Genomic DNA, 19,342 nt, shown 5'->3' with positions numbered 1-19,342 from the left:
AAAAATACATGATATGTTAACTGGAATTTAAATAAAAACTTTTTTAAAAGTCCCAAATTTTATATTATGATTATAGCTTTGTAAAGCTTTCTCATTAAATCTGATAAATAAAAAGACCTCTCCACCACCATTTAAAAAAAAAAAAAAAGCAGCCAATGATTTTGGGAAACTGAGCTTTGTTTTTTAAAATTCCTTTCAGGGACACCTGCGTGGCTCAGTGGTTGAACGTCTGCCTTTGGCTCAGGATGTAATCCCAGGGTCCAGGATTGAGTCCTGCATCCAGCTCCCTGCAGGGAGCCTGCTTCTCCCTCTGCTATGTCTCTGCCTCTCTCTGTGTGCTTCTCATGAATAAATAAATAAAATCTTTTATTTTTTTTAAATAAAATCTTTTAAAAAATTAAAATTCCTTTCATTTTTATTTTTATTTTTTTAATTCGAAAAAGAAAACAGGGGCACTTCGGTAGCTCATGTGGCTGAGTGTCTGACTCTTGGTTTCAACTCAGGTCATGATCTCTGGGTCATGAGCTCCAAATCAGGCTCGACACTCAGCCCAGAGTCTGCTTAAGATTCTCTCTCTGCCTCTGACCCTTACTTCACTGGTGCTCACTCCCTCTCTCCCTCTATCTCTCAAATAAATAAAATCTTAAAAAAGAAAGAAAAAAAAAAAAAAAGGCTACCAGAACTGAGAGGCCCAAGGGAAATAACTAAATAACTAAAGACTTTTTCAGAGACACACGACTAAAAAGCCAGTTAAATCAATCTTGTGTATCCTGTATACTATGTTATCCGCTGTGGGGAGAGGAATCTGAGGTAAAATCACATGTGTGAGTCTGTAATTGCTTGATTTCGTTTTTAAAATATTGTTTTATTTCTAAAATCATGGGACCTCACTAACAGACTGAGAAAACCTATCAACCTATAAATAGCAACAAAAATTGCACTTAAAAAGGAGACCTCCCCAACTAATTTCACCATGCAAGAGTTTTGAGACGTTTTTTGAAAGATATCTTTTGTCACCCAATATACAAGCGATTTGTTCTCTAATAGTTCATCTGAATTTCACTTCTGTCTAAAATAAGCAAAAAATCTGTTCTTAGCTAAAAGACTCAATAGATTTTTTTAAGGTAGTTAATTCCACACTATCTTGTTTGCTTGCTCAACACTTTCACTAAATAAAAACCCCTTTCAAATAAATTATTAATAGCATTTCTCACTCTTCCCCAAAGCCTCCATGTCTGGGGTTTTGAGAGAAACGAATAGCCCCAAGCCCTGAAGGAACACGCAAACCAACTCTGTGTGTGACTTGGCAGCCAGCACTTCTGCAGAAAGCTATGCAGTTGGGAAACCAACCCTAAAACTGTAGCTGAGCGTCAGTGGAACTGAACCAAAATCAACTCCCCAGTGGCCTCCCACCCCTGAGTGCCAGGCTGTCTGCAAGCCACAGCTCTGGTCACATCCCTGCCCTTCTGAAGTAAAATTACAACTTTTCATTATATGTATGCCTCACACACACTGGCTGTCAGAAGGCCTACATCTCTCTGAAATGGTCTGATAGAAGACTTCACACGTGGATCATCTGCTTGACAGCATTCATTCCAACCCAGGAGGGAATGCACTGGGCAAGTAGAGAGGCTGATAAACACATGCAAGGGTGCTCCTTCACTGTGCGCTGTACTGCACACAGCAAAGACACTTGGGCAGAGGCACCTGGGTGGCTCAGCGGTTGAGCATCTACCTTTGGCTCAGGTCATGATCCCCAGGTCCTGGGATGGATTCCCACATCAGGCTCCCCTCGGGGAGCCTGTGTCTCTGCCTCTCTCTTTCTCTCTCTCTCTCTCTCTCTCTCTGTGTGTGTGTGTGTGTATGTGTGTGTGTGTGTGTCTCAATAATAAATAAATAAAATCTTAAAAAAAAAAAAACCACAAAGACACTTGGGCCAACACTTGCAAAAAACGGTATTTCTATTTTAGTAGAGATTCAAGATGGCTGGGATTCAGTAAAGACACGACAGGGTGGGAGTCTTGCCACATTCCCACAAGCCTTCTTGATGAAGTATTATTTTAGTGCTTATTGTCTAAAATGGCTGATACTAACTCTGTCAAAGATTAAAATTAAAACTCTTATTTGGTACAGTCGCCAATTTGATATCAGGATTCTATCCTAAGAAACCATAAATTCAAGTTCACGTTCTAGATGCCACAACACAAAGTTTACCCTTTCTGGCCTCTATAAGATTTTTAGTTTCTACAATTGTATGACTCATGATGCGGTTTATCTCAGGTATCTAACATGTCTGGAAAGATGCAACGGTAAACTCTTTTGCTCATCAGACTAGGTAACTTCAGGTCAGCCTCCTTAACAAGCAACCCAGTGTAAGCTGTGCATAAGACATTTATCTCCGAAGAGTCTCCTATGTGCTGCATGGCACTCACAAAGAGTGAGTCCACCAATGTCCTTTTCAGACCAGGGCAGATGATACCATGGCCTAGACTGTGTGAGAAGGCTTACTGGTCACTGAAGAATTTCATTTCAGATATAAAACTTCCTAGGAGCCCAGACCCTTGAGCCCTTATGAAAATGCAGTTCCCTAGATTAGCTACATGAGAACCACCTGGGAACCGGTCAGAAATGCAAATTCCCAGGCCCTACTTGAGACCTGCTGACTCAGAGACTCTGGGAACTGAGAATCACTGAGTTAACAGAAAAGAGTATATTCAATGTTGTGCTAACTGCCATTAATGGTGATTCATTAATCAACCAGCACTGATAATGACCAAGAAAGATGTTGTGCCAACTTCTCCAAAAAGCATTAGTCTTAATGACTTGTTTACATTAAATGAGTCTGGCTTAGAAAAACACAAAACTATTAAAACAAATACCAACGACTACCTCAAAATCTAGGAAGCAATAAGTCTTCTACTGCTCCCTGAAACCAGGAGCTCGACCTTAGCAAGCAACTCGCTTCTCTGCAAGAGATAAACTGGAGGAAATCACTGCCAACCACTACTGTTCTCATTTTGAAGAAGAGAAAAAAGATTACTAATACCACTCTCTTGGCAACTCATTGCAAAAGTCCAACTCAGTTCTGTGAATTGGCTACAAATGATCACTTCTAGCATTCACACATTAAACTTTAGCATTTGTGCAGCACCAAAGACCAGCAAACACTTGCGTGAATAACACACGTAACACACTGCATCAGACACCTCTGACCTTATCAAAATTCTGACCTTAACAATGAGTTTCAGACACTGATTCTGGCAACCACAAAGCACACTAGGCCGCTCTGAGAAGTACACTAAGATCAAAGGTTATTTGATGACACAACAGCTTGCCTTGGACTATGGCTTATCTGAACCATTCCCCAGTTGTCTAGTGAATAAAAAGGGATTGCACAACGATGCCAGTGTTAACCCATTTTATACAGCTAAACTCAAAAAACAGAGGGCAAAAGTGATATTCAAAAATGCATCCAAAAAGGTGATTCAGGAACACTATTCACAAGAGGCTCAAACCTCTGGGAACCGAAAAGATCATCAGAGTTCTTTTAAAATTCTGTGTTATCACATCTATGTATACAATCAATGATTCTACTCAGAAATGGTAGAAAATATTTAGTTTTGCTCCCCTAGTGGCATGCTTTCCAGGGCTATCCGAAGGCAGAGAAAGAAAGTGAATCAGAGTGGTGTGTCCGTGGCCACTTTCAAGAAGCAACTGGCAAAAAATGGTCATGGCCATTACAGTGCAGTGGAAGTGCTTAGGGACAAGAGGTCCAACCACAAAGGTTAAGCTACAAGTGGACCATGCTATGTCCACCTGGCAAACCACTGAGTGTCATCCACATGAGGCTGGCCACTGGTTTTAATGTCTTTTGAAAATTCATTATTATATTTTTTAAGGTACAAAATTGAAGAATTCGTATAATCTCAATCAGTAAATGAATTACACTGGCACCAATTAGTAAATGAAAGAGACACAGAAAACATACTGCTAGAATGTTCACTAAAATGAAGGGATTTTTTTTGGGGGGGGGGGGGAGCTGGTGAAATTACGAGCAGGTATTTTTGTTTCAATTAGAAAAAAGTAGTGTCGGGATCCCTGGGTGGCGCAGCAGTTTGGCGCCTGCCTTTGGCCCAGGGCGCGATCCTGGAGACCCGGGATCGAATCCCACATCGGGCTCCCGGTGCATGGAGCCTGCTTCTCCCTCTGCCTGTGTCTCTGCCTCTCTCTCTCTCTCTGTGACTATCATAAATAAATAAAAAAAAAATTTAAAAAAAAAAAAAGAAAAGAAAAAAGTAGTGTCTCTCAGGAATAAATACAATCTTTAAAAAAAAAAAAAAGAAGAAGGGGATCACTTGGTGGCTCAGCGGTTTAGCGCCCGCCTTCGGCCCAGGGAGTGATCCCGGGGTCCTGGGATCGAGTCCCAAGTCGGGCTCCCTGCATGGAGCCTGCTTCTCCCTCTGCCTGTGTCTCTGCCTCTCTCTCTCTCTGTGTGTCTCTCATGAATAAATAAATAAAAATCTTTAAAAAAGAAAAAGAAAAAAGTACGAAGTTCCTGACTAAAATAACAATATTTATCATTATATGTTCAGCTTATTTGATCCTTTGTGGTGTCTGCAGGACGGGTAAAGTACTGGCTTCATCATACCAGGAATAAGGAAGCAAGTTTTTCCTAGTTCAGTGGCTTACCTTTGGCCACGAAGGGAGCGGAGAAAGGACTTAGACCCTGAGCTTCTCACCACTAGTTCTACACTAATGGACTAATGGCCTCCCCACCCTCTGCTGGGTGCTCCCCTCACATTTGGCTTTTAACTTGAGCTGTTTCCAAAGCCTCAATGTGAAATGGTAAGGCTGGAGCCCAGTAGGAGCATCCAGGCACAAGTCAACTATTTAGTCCTCATCAATTACACAAATGCCTAGTGGGTACTGAAGCAAGAGCTTGAGATACAAGCCTCCAGAAACACTTTTCGGGGAGGAATGCTCTAAAGACTGATTAAATTATAACAGGGCCCAGACATACAAAATGAGGATGCCTTTAAGAAAGAGCTTTGGGTAGGCTGAAATTCCAAGGCAATGGGAATAACAGGTGGCGAGGACAGCCTGGGCACATTTGTGGTGCATAAGGAGCTGCTACCCTGGGTTGCCTGGGCATCGGGCTTCCTGGGCACACCTGCCGTACACCCTGCGACTGCCCTCAGGAAAATCAGTGAATCAGCATATCCCAAGTTGAGACAGAGATCTAGAGGTGCCTGGATACATAAGAGTTTATCTTGGGCAATGTCACACATACACCCAGCCTGAATGATCTGGAAGGATCTCTAATGTTACGGCATGTCTGAATAAAGAACAACAGCGCATATCTGGTCTCTTTCCCTGGCAAAAAGAAAAACCTGAAGCCACCAAACTCTTCACTCTTCCTCCTAGAAATGCTGTATTTCATTCGATGAGCAAAAAATTTGCATTTGTTCATCTGTTTTCTTCTAGACTACACTTCTGTTCCTAAAAAGCTTTGTCTCAAAAAAAAAAGATTTCCAAGTAAAAACTGCATTCCTCTCACACCACTAAAGACTGGGATACAGAGACGTGGAGTAAAATCTAATCTCAACACAATTTGAGCAGTGAATTAATTTGAGGCTCACCCCAAGTCCCAAGCCTTCCAAAGGAAAATTGAAACCTTTAAATGACTGCCAGCCCTACTGTACTTGCAAATGGTCTTGGTATTTCCTTCAGGGCACAGCAGTAAAAGCACTTCATAAGAACCTTGTATGCAAGGGCTCATCATTATACATATTTATGTGCTATAAAAAACTAATTTTATCATCCAGGGGAGGAAGCATGCAGACATCTCTCACAAAACAAGCTCATTTATTTTGCTCACTAAAGCGCTTGTGTAAAATATGAAGGCAACCACTGGCTAGAGGGGACTTACTGTGGCATCGGTTATTTTAATGTCACTTGGGGGGGGGGGGGACCACACAGTTTTCTGTGTAGTCACTTGATGTTTTGACAAATAGAGCATTACCTGACATCTGTCCTGAAGCCAACCCACAGCCCTTCTTAAACAGATACAACAAACAAGGAGGGGGAGAGAAGAGTGGGGGAAAAGAAAGAAAATCAGCAGCTCATTTAAACAATCCCCATCAAATGAACCATATCAAATTACATCAAATAAAAATGTTAAACTAAGCATTATACAAAGGCAACGTCTGTACGGCCTGTGAAACAGCAGAATACAAAATGTCAGAGGAAACTAGCCCCACACGATCTGATGGTCAGAGTCAACATCTTTTATGACCACTGCTCAGGCCAAACACAAGAAAAAAGGAAATCTTTCAAAGATACTAGCATCATCTCTTAAGAAAATGTGCAACCCACTGCAGAATCGTCTGTTTAGAAACTGTGTGCTGTGGGAGAAGAAACCATTCTTGGTCGAGGACAGACCTGGGTTATCCTTGACTCTGCCATTCCTGAGACCCTTGGCAGACAGCCTTAGCTTGAAAATGGGGACATACTGGGGCACCTGCTTGGTAGAGTGCATGACTCTTGAGCTCAGGATTGTAAGCCTGAGCCCCACGTTGGGCGTAGAGATTACTTAAAAATAAGATCTTAAAATGAGGACATTATTATTTACCTCTGAGAGTTGCTGGCAGCGATGACAGTAAACGTGGGGAAACGATGTAGGTAACTCACTGAAGAATGGAAGGTGTTCAGTAGGGAAAATTTTGGGTAGCCAGTACCAGATATTCAGTACCATGGTACACTGGTGACCTTTAAATTGTATGAATGAAATGTTAAATAGCCTTGGAAATAACCATTGCCTGGTTTATCCCAGCCCGAGCCAAAGTAAGGCAAGGAATACCTAAGCATGCTGACTTTACTACTAACAGCCTATGGTGGGCTGACTGGTGGTCTAAAAAGATACACGCACATTCTATTCAATGTTGCTTTACTTGGACAAAGGGTCTTAGCAGATGCAATTAGTAACTAAGCTAAGGCTCTTGAGAACATTATCCTAGACTAACCCACAGGAGTCCTAAATGCCAGCCCAAGTGTCTTCATGAGAGAGGCAGAGGGAGGACGGGGACGGACACACACACACACACACACACACACACACAGAGGAGGCCGCAATGTGATCATGGAGGCAGAGACTGGAGAGATGTGGCCAGAGGACAAGGACTGCCAGCAGTCACCAAAAGCCAGAATAGGCAAGGAACATACTCTTTCCCCAGAGCCTCTGGAGGAAAACCAGCCCTGCCAACACCCCGATTTCAAACCTGTGGCCTCTACAACCATGAGTGTGAACAAACTCCTGGTGTGGTACGCCTCCAAGCTCGTGGTGAATTTGTTATAGCAGCCACAGGAAACTAGTAAAATACCCTACTGTGGAGGGGGCAAGCTATTTAAATACATATCCAGGGGTTGACTGATTTTTTTTTCCTTACCTCTACAAATTACTTGCTCATCGTAATGATAAACAAGTCATTAAGCTAGGGGGAAATGTACTTTTAAAGTAGCCAGAGCCCACGCAAGGCTGGAACAGCTCAGCATCCACACAGCTCCCGTAGCACGCACGGGGATGGCAAGGCAAGAAGAGGTGTGCCCAGTGTGTTGTCCTTGAAGATCCCCTTAAAAAGCAGCCTTTTGATAAAGCCGCAGACACAGCTCGCCTGATACATCCCTGGCAATCAAGACTGCAAGGCAGAAATTAGATAAGCCATATCACCTCAAGACAAGCACCCTCTTCCCTGAAGAAGTCATGGAAATAAGCACAGGTTCTCAGTCTTAAGAAGCCAGACTAAAGGCCTGAGAATAATTCAGTGTGCCCTAGACTCCGGTCTTTTGCCTTTCTGAAAACCACTGTACTAAAGAATTCTCAGGGTAACCAAACCAAGGCAATCCTTGGAGATCCCTGCTATTCTAGTTGCTTGGGGAACCATAAGGGAAGCAAACATGACTTGGGTTGAAATAAAGGGCTTTCGTTAAGGTATGTGAGGATAAAATACATCCTGTGTACCAGGGGAAAATACCTTCTGAAAACCAGGGAGAAAAACTGGCTCTCAGACTTCTGGAACTGGGGAGGCTGCCCTAAGCCATCTGCAGTGCTATGATTTCACTCCTCAGGACCCTGGACCCCAAGATTTCCACAATCTGGAAAATACTGAAAATGGACTCCATTTTTTTTTTTTTTTTTAATAAAAGGTACTTCTTGGCTCTCTCTGATTAAAAAGTAATGTCTGCAACAGCACCACAGTCCACTTCTAATCAGTTTAGAATGAGTGGTAGACTATGATCCCTATCCCTGGGGCAAAATTCATCTCTGGTAGAAGTGAAGGCTAGAGGACATCGGCCCTTCATTCAAGCACTGCAAACAGAAATATTAAAGGATACTACTGGGAGAGCCAGGCAGTCGGACACAAAAGGTCACACAATCACCACTACTACTGTCTGCCTCCATCCTGCCTCCCTGACCCCTCAGTTCCGGGCTTCTGTGGCAAGAGACATGCACACAGCACAGCTGCTCCTGGGGGCAGACAAGTAGAAGAGACTGTATTTCACTTCTCTGCCTTGCCAGCATCATAAGGCTCAAGACACATGAGTATGACTGGCACACGGGCAGGGAGTTTCTTCTTCCCATTCACAGTCCAACCTTGCAGCAAGACCTTTATCATTAAGATACAAAGACAGGCAATGTTTTCTTAAGAGGATTCCAGGTTGCTGTTCTCTATAAAAAGGATTTGATTGGCATCAGGCACTTCTGCCTATTTCCTGAGCTCACAACCCAGAGATTGCCACCCGAGAAAACTTTGCCACCCGAGAAAACTTAACTAAGTACATACAGCCCACTTTGTTCATCTACCACTGCCTCAGATACCAGGAAAAACTAGAATCATGTTACTTTCTTGGAAGTTCACTGTGGTGAAAGCCACAGCAACAGCTACACTCTGTGCACCCAAGACATGCCACACCCCTCTAGTGAGCAGCCTTATTGATGTTACACTGCAACCTGAGGCCAAGCCTACCAGGTGGACATTTATGATCCGCATTTCACAGATGTGGAAACCTAGCTACAGAAAGGATGAATGTCCCATGTGAGCATCATGATGGCCCAGCCTGAGTCCTCTGCCTTATTCATCGTGCCTCTGCAGCGCTGCAAACAAGCAACACCCCCCTGGGGGGGGAGGGGTTTGCACAGCTTTACATCCACAAATCTCAGGGCTTTGGGGCTTAAGAAGTGATCTAAACCTAAAACAGCAAATTAAAAAAAAAAAGTGCTCCGGGAGTTTGCAAAGTAGGGCATATGCAAAGTTATCAGTGGTTCTAACAGATTAAGATCTCACAGAACCAATGAGTTGCTCAAAAAGGAACAGCTCACTGAAGGACAAATGTATAGAGGTAGAAAAGTAGATCAGAGGTTCCCAGAGCTGAGGAGAGGCAGGAGCAGAGAGTTATTGCTTACTGGATACAGACTTGCTGCTGGTGAACAAGAAGCTCTGAGAACAGAGAATGATGATGTCGGCACAATACAGTGAATAGTGCCACTGAATTGTAGATTTAAATTTGTTTGCGGGGCATCTGGGTAACTCAGTTGGTTAAAAGTCTGACTCTTGATTTCAGCTCAGGTCGTGATCTCAGGGTTGGACTCTGTACCGGGCATGGAGCCTGCTTAAGATTCTCTCTCTCCTTCTCCCTCCCCCAACTCCGTGTGTTCTTTCTCTCTTTCAAATAAATCTTTAAAAAAAAAAATGTTTCAAATGCCAAATTGTATGTTACACATATCTTACAATAATTTTTAAAAGATAATAATGTCATATACCAAAAACCATTGATCTCTATAATGCGTGAATTATTTGGTATATGAATTTACATCCCAATAAAGCTGTTAAAAAAATAAAAAGAAACAGGTTCATAAGTAAATGCCATTTCTTTCCTCTCCTCTCTGTTAAAATCTACACCTGGAAGTGCTACACAGCACAAAGACTGAGAAACCACCACATGCCTCAGGGCAAAACCAACAAGCAAATGAGAAAACACATTCAAATCTTCCCCCTGGACACCATTTGGTTACAAGCAGCCTTTCCTCCTTCCCTTCCTTTTTCTGATCAAGGCTCAAGATTGAACACAAACCCTCACCTTCAGGGTGTGTGAAGTACAAAAGGTATGATTCGGGCGCCCGGGTAGCTCAGTCAGGATTCTGATTCTTGGTTTCAGCTCTGGCATGATATACAGCCCCATGTCGGGTTCAGCGCAAAGTCTCCTTGGGATTCTCTCTCTCCCTCTCCCTCTGACCCTCCTCACACACACCCCCCGCCAAATAAATGGGTAAATATTTAAAACAAACAAAAAGGTACAATTATAGAGTGTCTTCTGTGAAAGTACAACAGCTCCTCCATGTGTTCCCAGCATCTTGTCAGAGAAGCACATCCACCAAGTATAAATGTCCCCAGAGCAGTGGCAGCAGTACCAGGATGATCGAGAGCCACAATGTGCCAGGCACTGTGCATTTTACAGACATTCATGTAATTTTACCCTCACTACAACCTTATCAAATGTGTATGAAGATTCTCCATTTACAGATGAGGAAGCTGAGACATAGAGAGGTTCAAGTTACTTGCCCAAAACGGTACAGGCATAAGTGGGAGATCACAACTACATTAGACTATAGGATACCCCAGAGTGAAGCAATTCCACTGAAGAAGCTAATCAAGTGACTTAAAATTTTAAATGCAAATGGAACCAGTTATGTGGACTATCATGACATCACCGGCTACGCCTTACCAACAGCACAAACTGTGCTGTGACTCTTGCTTATGGTGGGATGTCAGAAGTCTCACGGTGGGGAAAACCAATATATCACAACAGTGGACTTTATACCCAATCTGAACAGTCAGTAACAAATTTGACCCATCACCCAGGATGCTAAAAACACTGTGAATCAGAACCAATCTGCCTCATCCTCCTGTTATTCCAGCACCTTCTGTATAAGGGAGGGACCAGCAGGACAGGAAAAAGAAAAGAGACAAGCAGGGTTTGCACTTCTATGCCCATGGGCCCATGGACAACTCACGGGCGAGCTGGCACTCCACACTGCTCAGCATGAATGGCGGTTGCTAGTCAACGAAGCAAATGAGCTTTGCTCTCCCCATTATCAGTGCAAGGGCCAGGAAGACAGGAGGTATTTTGTTTTCCTATAATCCTTCAGCTCAAAAATCTCTACAATGTCAAATATAATGCACATATCTTTATTATAATAAGGGAAAACAACTTGCCACCAGAATGTAATGGCTTTCCATGGAGGAAAAGAGAAAAAACATGGGTGCTGTATTTCAGGTATCATAATGATCCCTCCTCCTCTATGCCAATCATGGTTACATAGACCTACACAACCTTCCGTAAACTACTGTATTTGTCTGAACTTTTACAAATGCTCCAAAGCAAGGCAAACTTGTTCCACTGTGTACCAATCTGACACACTTCATCAGCACCTGATTTCTTGTAAGTAAACATTGAGTTGGGTACAAGCAAAAGTGAACAATTTACATTTGCTCCAATTTTATATCCACATGGTAACAAATTTTCTTTTTTATCATGAAACTAGAAACACAAAACAAATTCCACTACCACATCTACTTTTTGAATCCCCCAGCATGCTAAATTCTCTTATATTTCAAGAAAGGGAAATAATAAATACCGGGCAATCAACATCTCCTGCAACCTCTCTAACTTCTATGGGAGGCAAATAGTTTTATCTCCATCTTTTGGAGGAAACAATTTGTCCAAGAGTGTATCACACTCCTCATGGCTTGTCTCCTCACCTCCAGCATAGAGAAAACCCCAGCAATGTCCATCCCAGGAAGGCCTAGATTTCTACAAGAATCTTGCTCCTATACAGGAAACTTGTGCCAAGAACAAGATGGCCATCCTCTAAGGCAAACTGCAGGCAATTCTTCCTGTTTAATTCTCTTATTTACGGAGATTAACCAAAATGAGAGAATTGCTCATTTCCTTCCTCTTTCTAAGAAATGAGGTAAATAAAAAATAACCTTCCCAAAAACCTTCAGAAAAGGTTATTTAGGAAGAGTTCAACGCGTCTTGCCGACACAGATGACTATTAATAAAACATAAGGCAAGAGTCTGATTATGTACTTTTCTGTGGTTCCAAAAAAGAAAGAAAGAAAGAAAGAAAGCTGAGTATTTTTAGCTCTTTCCAGCCTAAAAGGATTTGACCAAAGGATCTTCTCTGTCTGGTTTTCCAAACATTGATCAAAATTGACCAAGGTTATAAGAGAAGGTAAATCACTTCCTTCCCAGAGAGCCTACAGTATAAACAAAGGGCACATTCCACACTGCCAGTCATCAGCAGTGGTCTGATCTGGATTCCCATCACTCAGCCCCCTTATGACTTCATTTCTCTTCTGATTACAGCAAAGGGAGGAGAAATGTAGGAGACACCCAGGCTATAAAAGAGACAAAATGGCAGCACGCAAAATCCTCACAGGACATTCTTCTAGACAAATATGGCTCAGAAAGCACCTCAGACTACATTCGGTCTTTGCAGATCACTCAAATGCCAGCTATCTCAGGGATTTCTCAATAGCTCTCAATAAAACTTCCCAAAAAAGCATAACTAATGCAGCCAAATACTAATTCAGAACAATGCAGAAATAGGTGGAGTTTATTCCCCCCTCAAGGTTTACTTTCTAAACATAAACCTGGTGAGAGAGGAACAAAAAGTTATTTGCATATGTAGGCAGTTTGATTTCCACCCAAATTTATGTTAGGACTATGCATATTTGGTTAAGATCATACTGAGAAAAGCCTGGTGCCAAACAAACTCTCAGAGAAATTTACAGATTTCTCTTAAATCAACCACTTGAGATCATGTTGATGGCCCTTTTTGAATGTTTCTCTATAAGGGTAATCTTGGACCAAAAAAAAAAAGACAAAATCAAAGTTAATGTCATAAAACAAACCTTCATGGAAGAAAGAATGAGGTATTAGCACAGAAAAATGTCAAAAAGAGCAAGTCCTTTTCCCACTTTCTAAATGGGCTGAGAAGGGAAGACCACATTTCGTTCTGTGTGTGTGTGTGTGTGTGTGTGTGTGTGTATAGCAAATCATTATGTTATACCCCTGAAACTAATACAATGTTGCATATCAATTATTTTTCAAAAAAAAAAAAGGGACTGTACTTGACCAATCTATTCCAATATAGAATAAAAATAGTTCTTATCTTGCATTTCAAATTCTGCTGGACTTTTTTCCTACAAAGATGAAGAAAATATTCTTCCTTTATAGATGGAAGAGAAAATGGAACGAAAAATCAAGAATTTTCAGTGCCATATCACTGGAGGATTCTTCGATCCTCAACTACTTTCGGTATATTTCTAGGGAAAAGAAAAAAGAATGAACATTCTCAATTGAAGGGGCACCTGGGTGGTTCGACGGTTAAGCATCTGCCTTTGGCTCAAGTTGTGATCCCGAGGTCCTGGGATCAAGCCCCTTGTAAGACTTCCTGCTCAGCAGAGGAGTCTGCCTCTCCCTCTCTCCTCACCCTCCTTGTGCTCATTTGCTTGCTCTCTCTCTCCCAAATAAATAAAATCTTTAAAAAATACTTTAAATGAAACTATGGGTTTAACATCTCCTGCAACCTTTCTAACTTCTATGGGAGACAAGTAGTTTTACTCAGTTCTTTTGAGCAATAGTCTTGAACATTATTAGCAATAATAAACTCATCTATTAATATATAAAATCTTTGCTAAGCTTCTTAAAGCTAATTTTGATTGCTCTTCATATTGGTCACACAGGTTGCTGATAAACTAGATGCAGCCTATTATCGAACCCAATTTGTGTTCATCACCTGATTTTATAAGGAGTTGATTTTAGTGGAGACACACATTTGTTGTCTTAAATATTTAAAAAAGAGAGGTGCCTGGATAGCTCAGTTGGAAGAGCATGTGACTCTATCTCAGGTTGTGAGTTCAAGCCCCACATTGGCTGTGGAACCTAGTTTAAAAAAAATTTTTTTAATTAAATATTTAAAAATGAGTAAACATGTTCCAGTTGAAAAATACTGCTAAACAATAAACTTAACATCCTGCACATAAAAATGCAAGGAATGGCCATGGTCTGAATGATATTTAGGGTCACCTGCACATTCCACTGTCTATGACATAAGCTGCCCTTCCAAAGATTTACAAAGATAAACACTGCCCTCAAAATAAAAGCGAAGAGCTAAGAAAATCTTGTTTTGCACATAAGGAAATGGACAGACACCAAATATTCAACTGTTAGTTTATAGAATTAATTTTCCATGCAAAAAAAAAATTTCAACTTTGTACACTTATGCATACTAGTGTACAGAAGTGTTGAATTCCTATATTGTACACACCTGAAACTTATATGATGCTGTATGTTAACTATACTGGAATTAAAATTAAAAACTTAATAAAAAAACTCAACTTAATTTTCAATATATACTACCCTGTTTCCTGTTCCTCTCTGAAAGATGTTTTGAAAGTCAAATACATTTACCTCTGAACTTCCACAGAAAAGAACAAAGATTTAAAAAATAAGAAGTTAGAGTGTGATAAAACTTGCTCAGACTACACAAATTCCAAACCTGTAGGAATCCAGATGTTTGGAATTAACATCTGTCTCTGCAGCATGTTACCTAAGTACAAGCACTGTGATACCAGTATTTACATAGACATCCGAAGGAGACGGTATTCTTACCCAGTAAAGAACTGATAAAATTGTAAAGTGCTGCATATAATGTAAGGAAATGATGTAACCAACTCAGCACTGAAACAGTTCTTTCTCCCAGCAATAATGACCCATGTGGGCTGCCTTGTACTGTCTGGCACCCCCAGAATCTCCTAGAACCAATCCTGTTAAGAGAGCTCGGGTAAAGAAGGTTTTAGGGCTCTGGCACAGAGCCCAACTGTGGCCAGCTTGAGGATCACATCCATAACTTTAATCTCAACTGTGCCAAGAAAGCACAAACCACACTTTGAAGTAATCATCTTGAGAGTCTTTGAAAATGCTCTGAACTTAGACATCTCCCTAAATCATACAGACTTCTTACAACAATGAGTACATAAGCAAGCTTTTACTTCATTGGGTCCATTCACATGAAAGCTTGGGATAAAACGACAATCAAAACTTCTCCATAGACTATCTTAAAAGCCATTTGTGGAGTCAACATCTTCTTACAAAGAATACTATTTAATGAGATAATAATGCAAGTATAAATAATAACCTCATGTGTAACACATGTTAGCAGTGTTAGGTCCAACTACGTGTACACACACACACACTCCCCCCCCCCTTTCCCCTACCCTTTACCCCTCCCCCCCAACCAGAGTCTCCCTTGCAGGTAATTTAAATGCCAAAACCACCAGTTCTTTGTCTTGGAAGAGATGCACTGCCTTTGGCAGTGTTTTCTTTTCTTTTCTTTCTTTTTTTTTTAAGCCAATAGATACAATAAATTATTTCCCAGAAGGTCAATTTCTGTTTTCGAAAAACATCTGAGTCACTAGAGATGAGAAATACTTTATCTAAAAATGCACTACAGTTTCTAATCATCCCTACCTGACATCCCAGATACTGGGCTCTTTAACAGTGAGAGAACGTGGGCACTGGAACCCTGGTTACTTACTTGTTAAAAAAAGGTTCGATGAGTTTTGATCTAGCCGACACATGAATTTTTGGAGGACTAAGAAAAGAACCTAATGAAGAAAAGAAGCAGAGTATTATGTACAGCCAAGGAGACAAAGCCTAAAAGTTCAGACAACAATCTATGTAAATCAATAGCACAGTTCATCAGGATAAGGGGCACTCCTCCTAGTGGGCAAGAACCACACCAGGTAAGTGTCAATGGGTCCTCCTTATGCACTCCCCACCCCTATTTCCCCCAACTCTGACCTCCAAGCCTCCCATTTCTTCCTGGGTGAGTGGGCCCCAGGGAAATGGTAGACAGGCAAGATCCGCCCCCATACACACACCCCAGATTACGATGTGTTTGCCAGAAACAGGTATAGGGAGTACCTAGGTAGTTCGCCATGGAGATGAAGCACAGCCCTGTGATATAAGCATCATAGCCTGCCTCATGGAGCTGTTCAGTAGCTGTGTCATAACTTGGAAATCCTTCTGCACTTTCTAAAGAGAAAAAAGAAAAAAGTTTTCCCAAGGATATCACAAATCATAAAGATGGGCAGTGTGCCCTACCAAATCCAAATTGCATTGGAATATGCTGTCTAGGATAGAAATATCCTAGATGAGCAGGAAAAGGCTATCTACTTCTTAATTCTTTCCACATAAGACCTTGCAATGTGAGATAAAATGGTCACTGAAAATGAGGGCTTGGGTCTAGACTAGAGAAATGGCTCAAGTGACATCATCCAAGGCCCAGTTAGAGGCTTCCTCACTGCACTCTGATGGGTGCTATTTACAATCATGCACAACTTGCTCTATGAAGATGATCCCTCTTCCAACTGCTCTTGGAAGTCTCAAGGAACTTCTTCCTTGAGAAGGAACATTGGGACATAACAAGTATTTCAGTCATGACTCATAACAGCATGGATTTGTGCATCCCACTGTCTAAGTTTGAATCTATGTTCCACCATTCAACTGCTATGTGATATTGGGAAAGTCACTTCCACTCTGAGCCTCCACTTTAGCAGAATGGAGGTGAAAACCAAACTTCCCTCGTTCATGAGGATCAAATGAGCTAATGCCAGTAAAGCTCTCCCATGGTGCCAGGTACATGGCAAATGCTCAGTTACTATTATCCATCAATACCTCAGGTAAACCTCCGAAATGGCAAAAGACTCTAATCAATATTGGCAGGTCAATTCAACACTGCCCTCTGCTATGTTTTCAAGCTTAAGGATCTAAAGATGACGGCACAACTAACTCCAGTAAAAGATCAGAACTTGCTTTGGTGCTGCCCCTGGAACATGGGGACACTTTGTAGGAGAGACCATTTTATTTTTTTTTTTAATTTTTATTTATTTATGATAGTCACAGAGAGAGAAAGAGAGAGGCAGAGACATAGGCAGAGGGAGAAGCAGGCTCCATGCACCGGGAGCCCGATGTGGGATTTGATCCCAGGTCTCCAGGATCGCGCCCTGGGCCAAAGGCAGGCGCCAAACCGCTGCACCACCCGGGGATCCCCAAGAGACCATTTTATAACATGATTTTTTTTTTTTTTTTAAGATTTTATTTACTTAATCATGAGACACAGAGAGAAAGGCAGACATAGGCAGAGGGAGAAATAGGCTCACTGCAGGGAGCCTGACGAGAGACTTGATCCCAAGACCCCGGGATCACAACCTAAACCAAAGGCAAAAATAAATAAACAAACAAACAAATAAATAAATAAACCAAAGGCAGACACTCAACCACTAAGCCACCCAGGTGTCCCTTACAACACGATTCTTATGTCACACTGACACATACACTTGCTGAAGACAATGTCTGGGAAGAGTGACCTGCTTTAGAGTAAATTCTCTGCCAGGTACCAGAATATTATAGGGAAAGAATGGGATAGAACTTTAACTTATAGGGGTACCTTGATTTTGGCTCAGGTCATGATCTCAGGGTTGTGGGATTGAGTCCCACCTCTTGTTCTATGCTCAGCGCAGAGTCTGAGATTCTCTCTTTCTCTCCCTCTGCCTTTTGCTTGCGCTCTCTCTCTCTCTCTCTCTAAAATATATAAATAAATCTTAAAAAAAAAAAAACCTGTAACTCATAAATAGTTCCTAGAGCCATTCTGGAAATGAATTCCAAAAACATTATAACAGAACCAAAAGCATGAAGGGAAATGAACAATGAAAAGACTGCAACTGTTCTTATGTCAATATAAGGCTGTTTAAGCAAGAATCTTTTAACCTCCATATTAAATATTAGACTTTAAGTTTTAAAAAAGTCTTTTAACATGATAGCCAGGTAAATAATACCCTCTACTCTACCACCAGCTGAAACATATATTTCCAAAATCAATTATTTCCATCATACTGTTACAGAAATTTGGTCTAGGCTTTCTTCCCTCACCCTCACTCCTTTTCTTAATTCCTTTTTTGGACTATTACCCAGAAAGGGAAGCAAATAGCTGTAATCTTGGCTGCTTTAGTACCTTCCATTGTCAATTTCTGAACCATTAGTCCAATTATCAATGTCTTCAGAAGTTTGCAGGCTACAGCTAATGGAATGCTAATTACAGTGTCAGCAACTAAATGAGGTGTACAGGAACCAAGGAAGTGACATGTGCCAGATTCACCAAACACCTGGGTAGCGGCCATGACTAGACATGGCACCACATCTCTGCCTCGAGAACTATTCCTCCCCCCTGGTTTTCCTTGCTGCTGTTGGCCACCTCTGATGGGAGGCAGGGGTGGACACTCTTCTTCCTCATCTGTAAACTCAGTTCTTGGGCTTTTCTGGACAAAAAGCATATTTTCATTTGACCCCTGGCAATGAATCACCAACTCTTTGTGCTTAAACAATGCACCCTAGAAAAAAGAAAGACACATCAAGTTTTGGGAGAATTCCAAGCATTAGGAAATAAAAGCTCTGAAGCTTTACCTGCTAAACTTCTCAATGAACAGGCTACCCAAATCTATTGACATAAAATAGACCTAGGACTATAAGACCATCTTTATTCAGAGAGCAGTAATTCAACACAGGGCATAAGCAAGTTAACTCAGCCAAAATCTGTAAATGTGCATGATGGTATCAAGCAGTTTCACCTTCCTCCTATGATACATATGATCACAAGGACTTCAGGTACTTAACAGGATCACTTTATTTTCTTACCAACTTTAGGAGGGTTGAAAGGCGTCTCTTTTAACCGCTTTTCCAATTCTGCAAGGGATGTGTTGTTAATGATATCCTGCAAACCAGAAAGCAGAGAATTATGAGCTTTAATCAGCTCAGTACAACATACAGTAGAGATTCATCAAATGTCAGGGCCAAAAAAATAAAAAAAAAGTATATCTAGTACTGCCCCCTCGTGTTCTTTAAAGAAACTTGGGAGTCATGGTTTCTTCAATGTGAGAGACAGCAGTGTCAGGTTCACCATGCTGAAAGTATCACCATATAAAAGGTTTTTGGAGATGTGTTTAAATACCTACAGAACTTAGGCCAGTGAGCTATACTGTTCAGGCATTCATTTCATTCAGTTATGTAAAGTCACTTCACAAAATAACAAACAATTTTACTTTAACCTGAATTTTTCTGATTAGAAAATATAACCAAAATATATAAAATCAAGAAAATTACGAAGTATGTCCATGCGTAACCTATTCAGAAATGCATTTTACACACACCCACACACACT

The 19,342-nt window shown here is 41.3% G+C and overlaps 1 protein-coding gene across 1 annotated transcript in view; it reads right to left on the bottom strand.

Annotated features, from left to right (window-relative positions):
* PARN (poly(A)-specific ribonuclease) overlaps positions 1-19,342 on the bottom strand; it is a 154,335-nt gene that overhangs the window by 103,677 nt on the left and 31,316 nt on the right. The window contains exons 16-18 of the mRNA XM_026003146.2: positions 18,820-18,895; positions 16,051-16,161; positions 15,662-15,731 (exon numbers count right to left, since the gene is read on the bottom strand). Coding sequence (XP_025858931.1) covers positions 15,662-15,731; positions 16,051-16,161; positions 18,820-18,895 — 257 coding nt within the window. The remainder of the gene's footprint in view (positions 1-15,661; positions 15,732-16,050; positions 16,162-18,819; positions 18,896-19,342) is intronic.

This window comes from Vulpes vulpes, chromosome 3 (assembly GCF_048418805.1).
Source record: "Vulpes vulpes isolate BD-2025 chromosome 3, VulVul3, whole genome shotgun sequence".
Classification (NCBI taxonomy): Eukaryota; Metazoa; Chordata; class Mammalia; order Carnivora; family Canidae; genus Vulpes; species Vulpes vulpes.
Note: the sequence above shows the minus strand (reverse complement) of the source record. Positions and strands in the feature narration are given on the sequence as shown.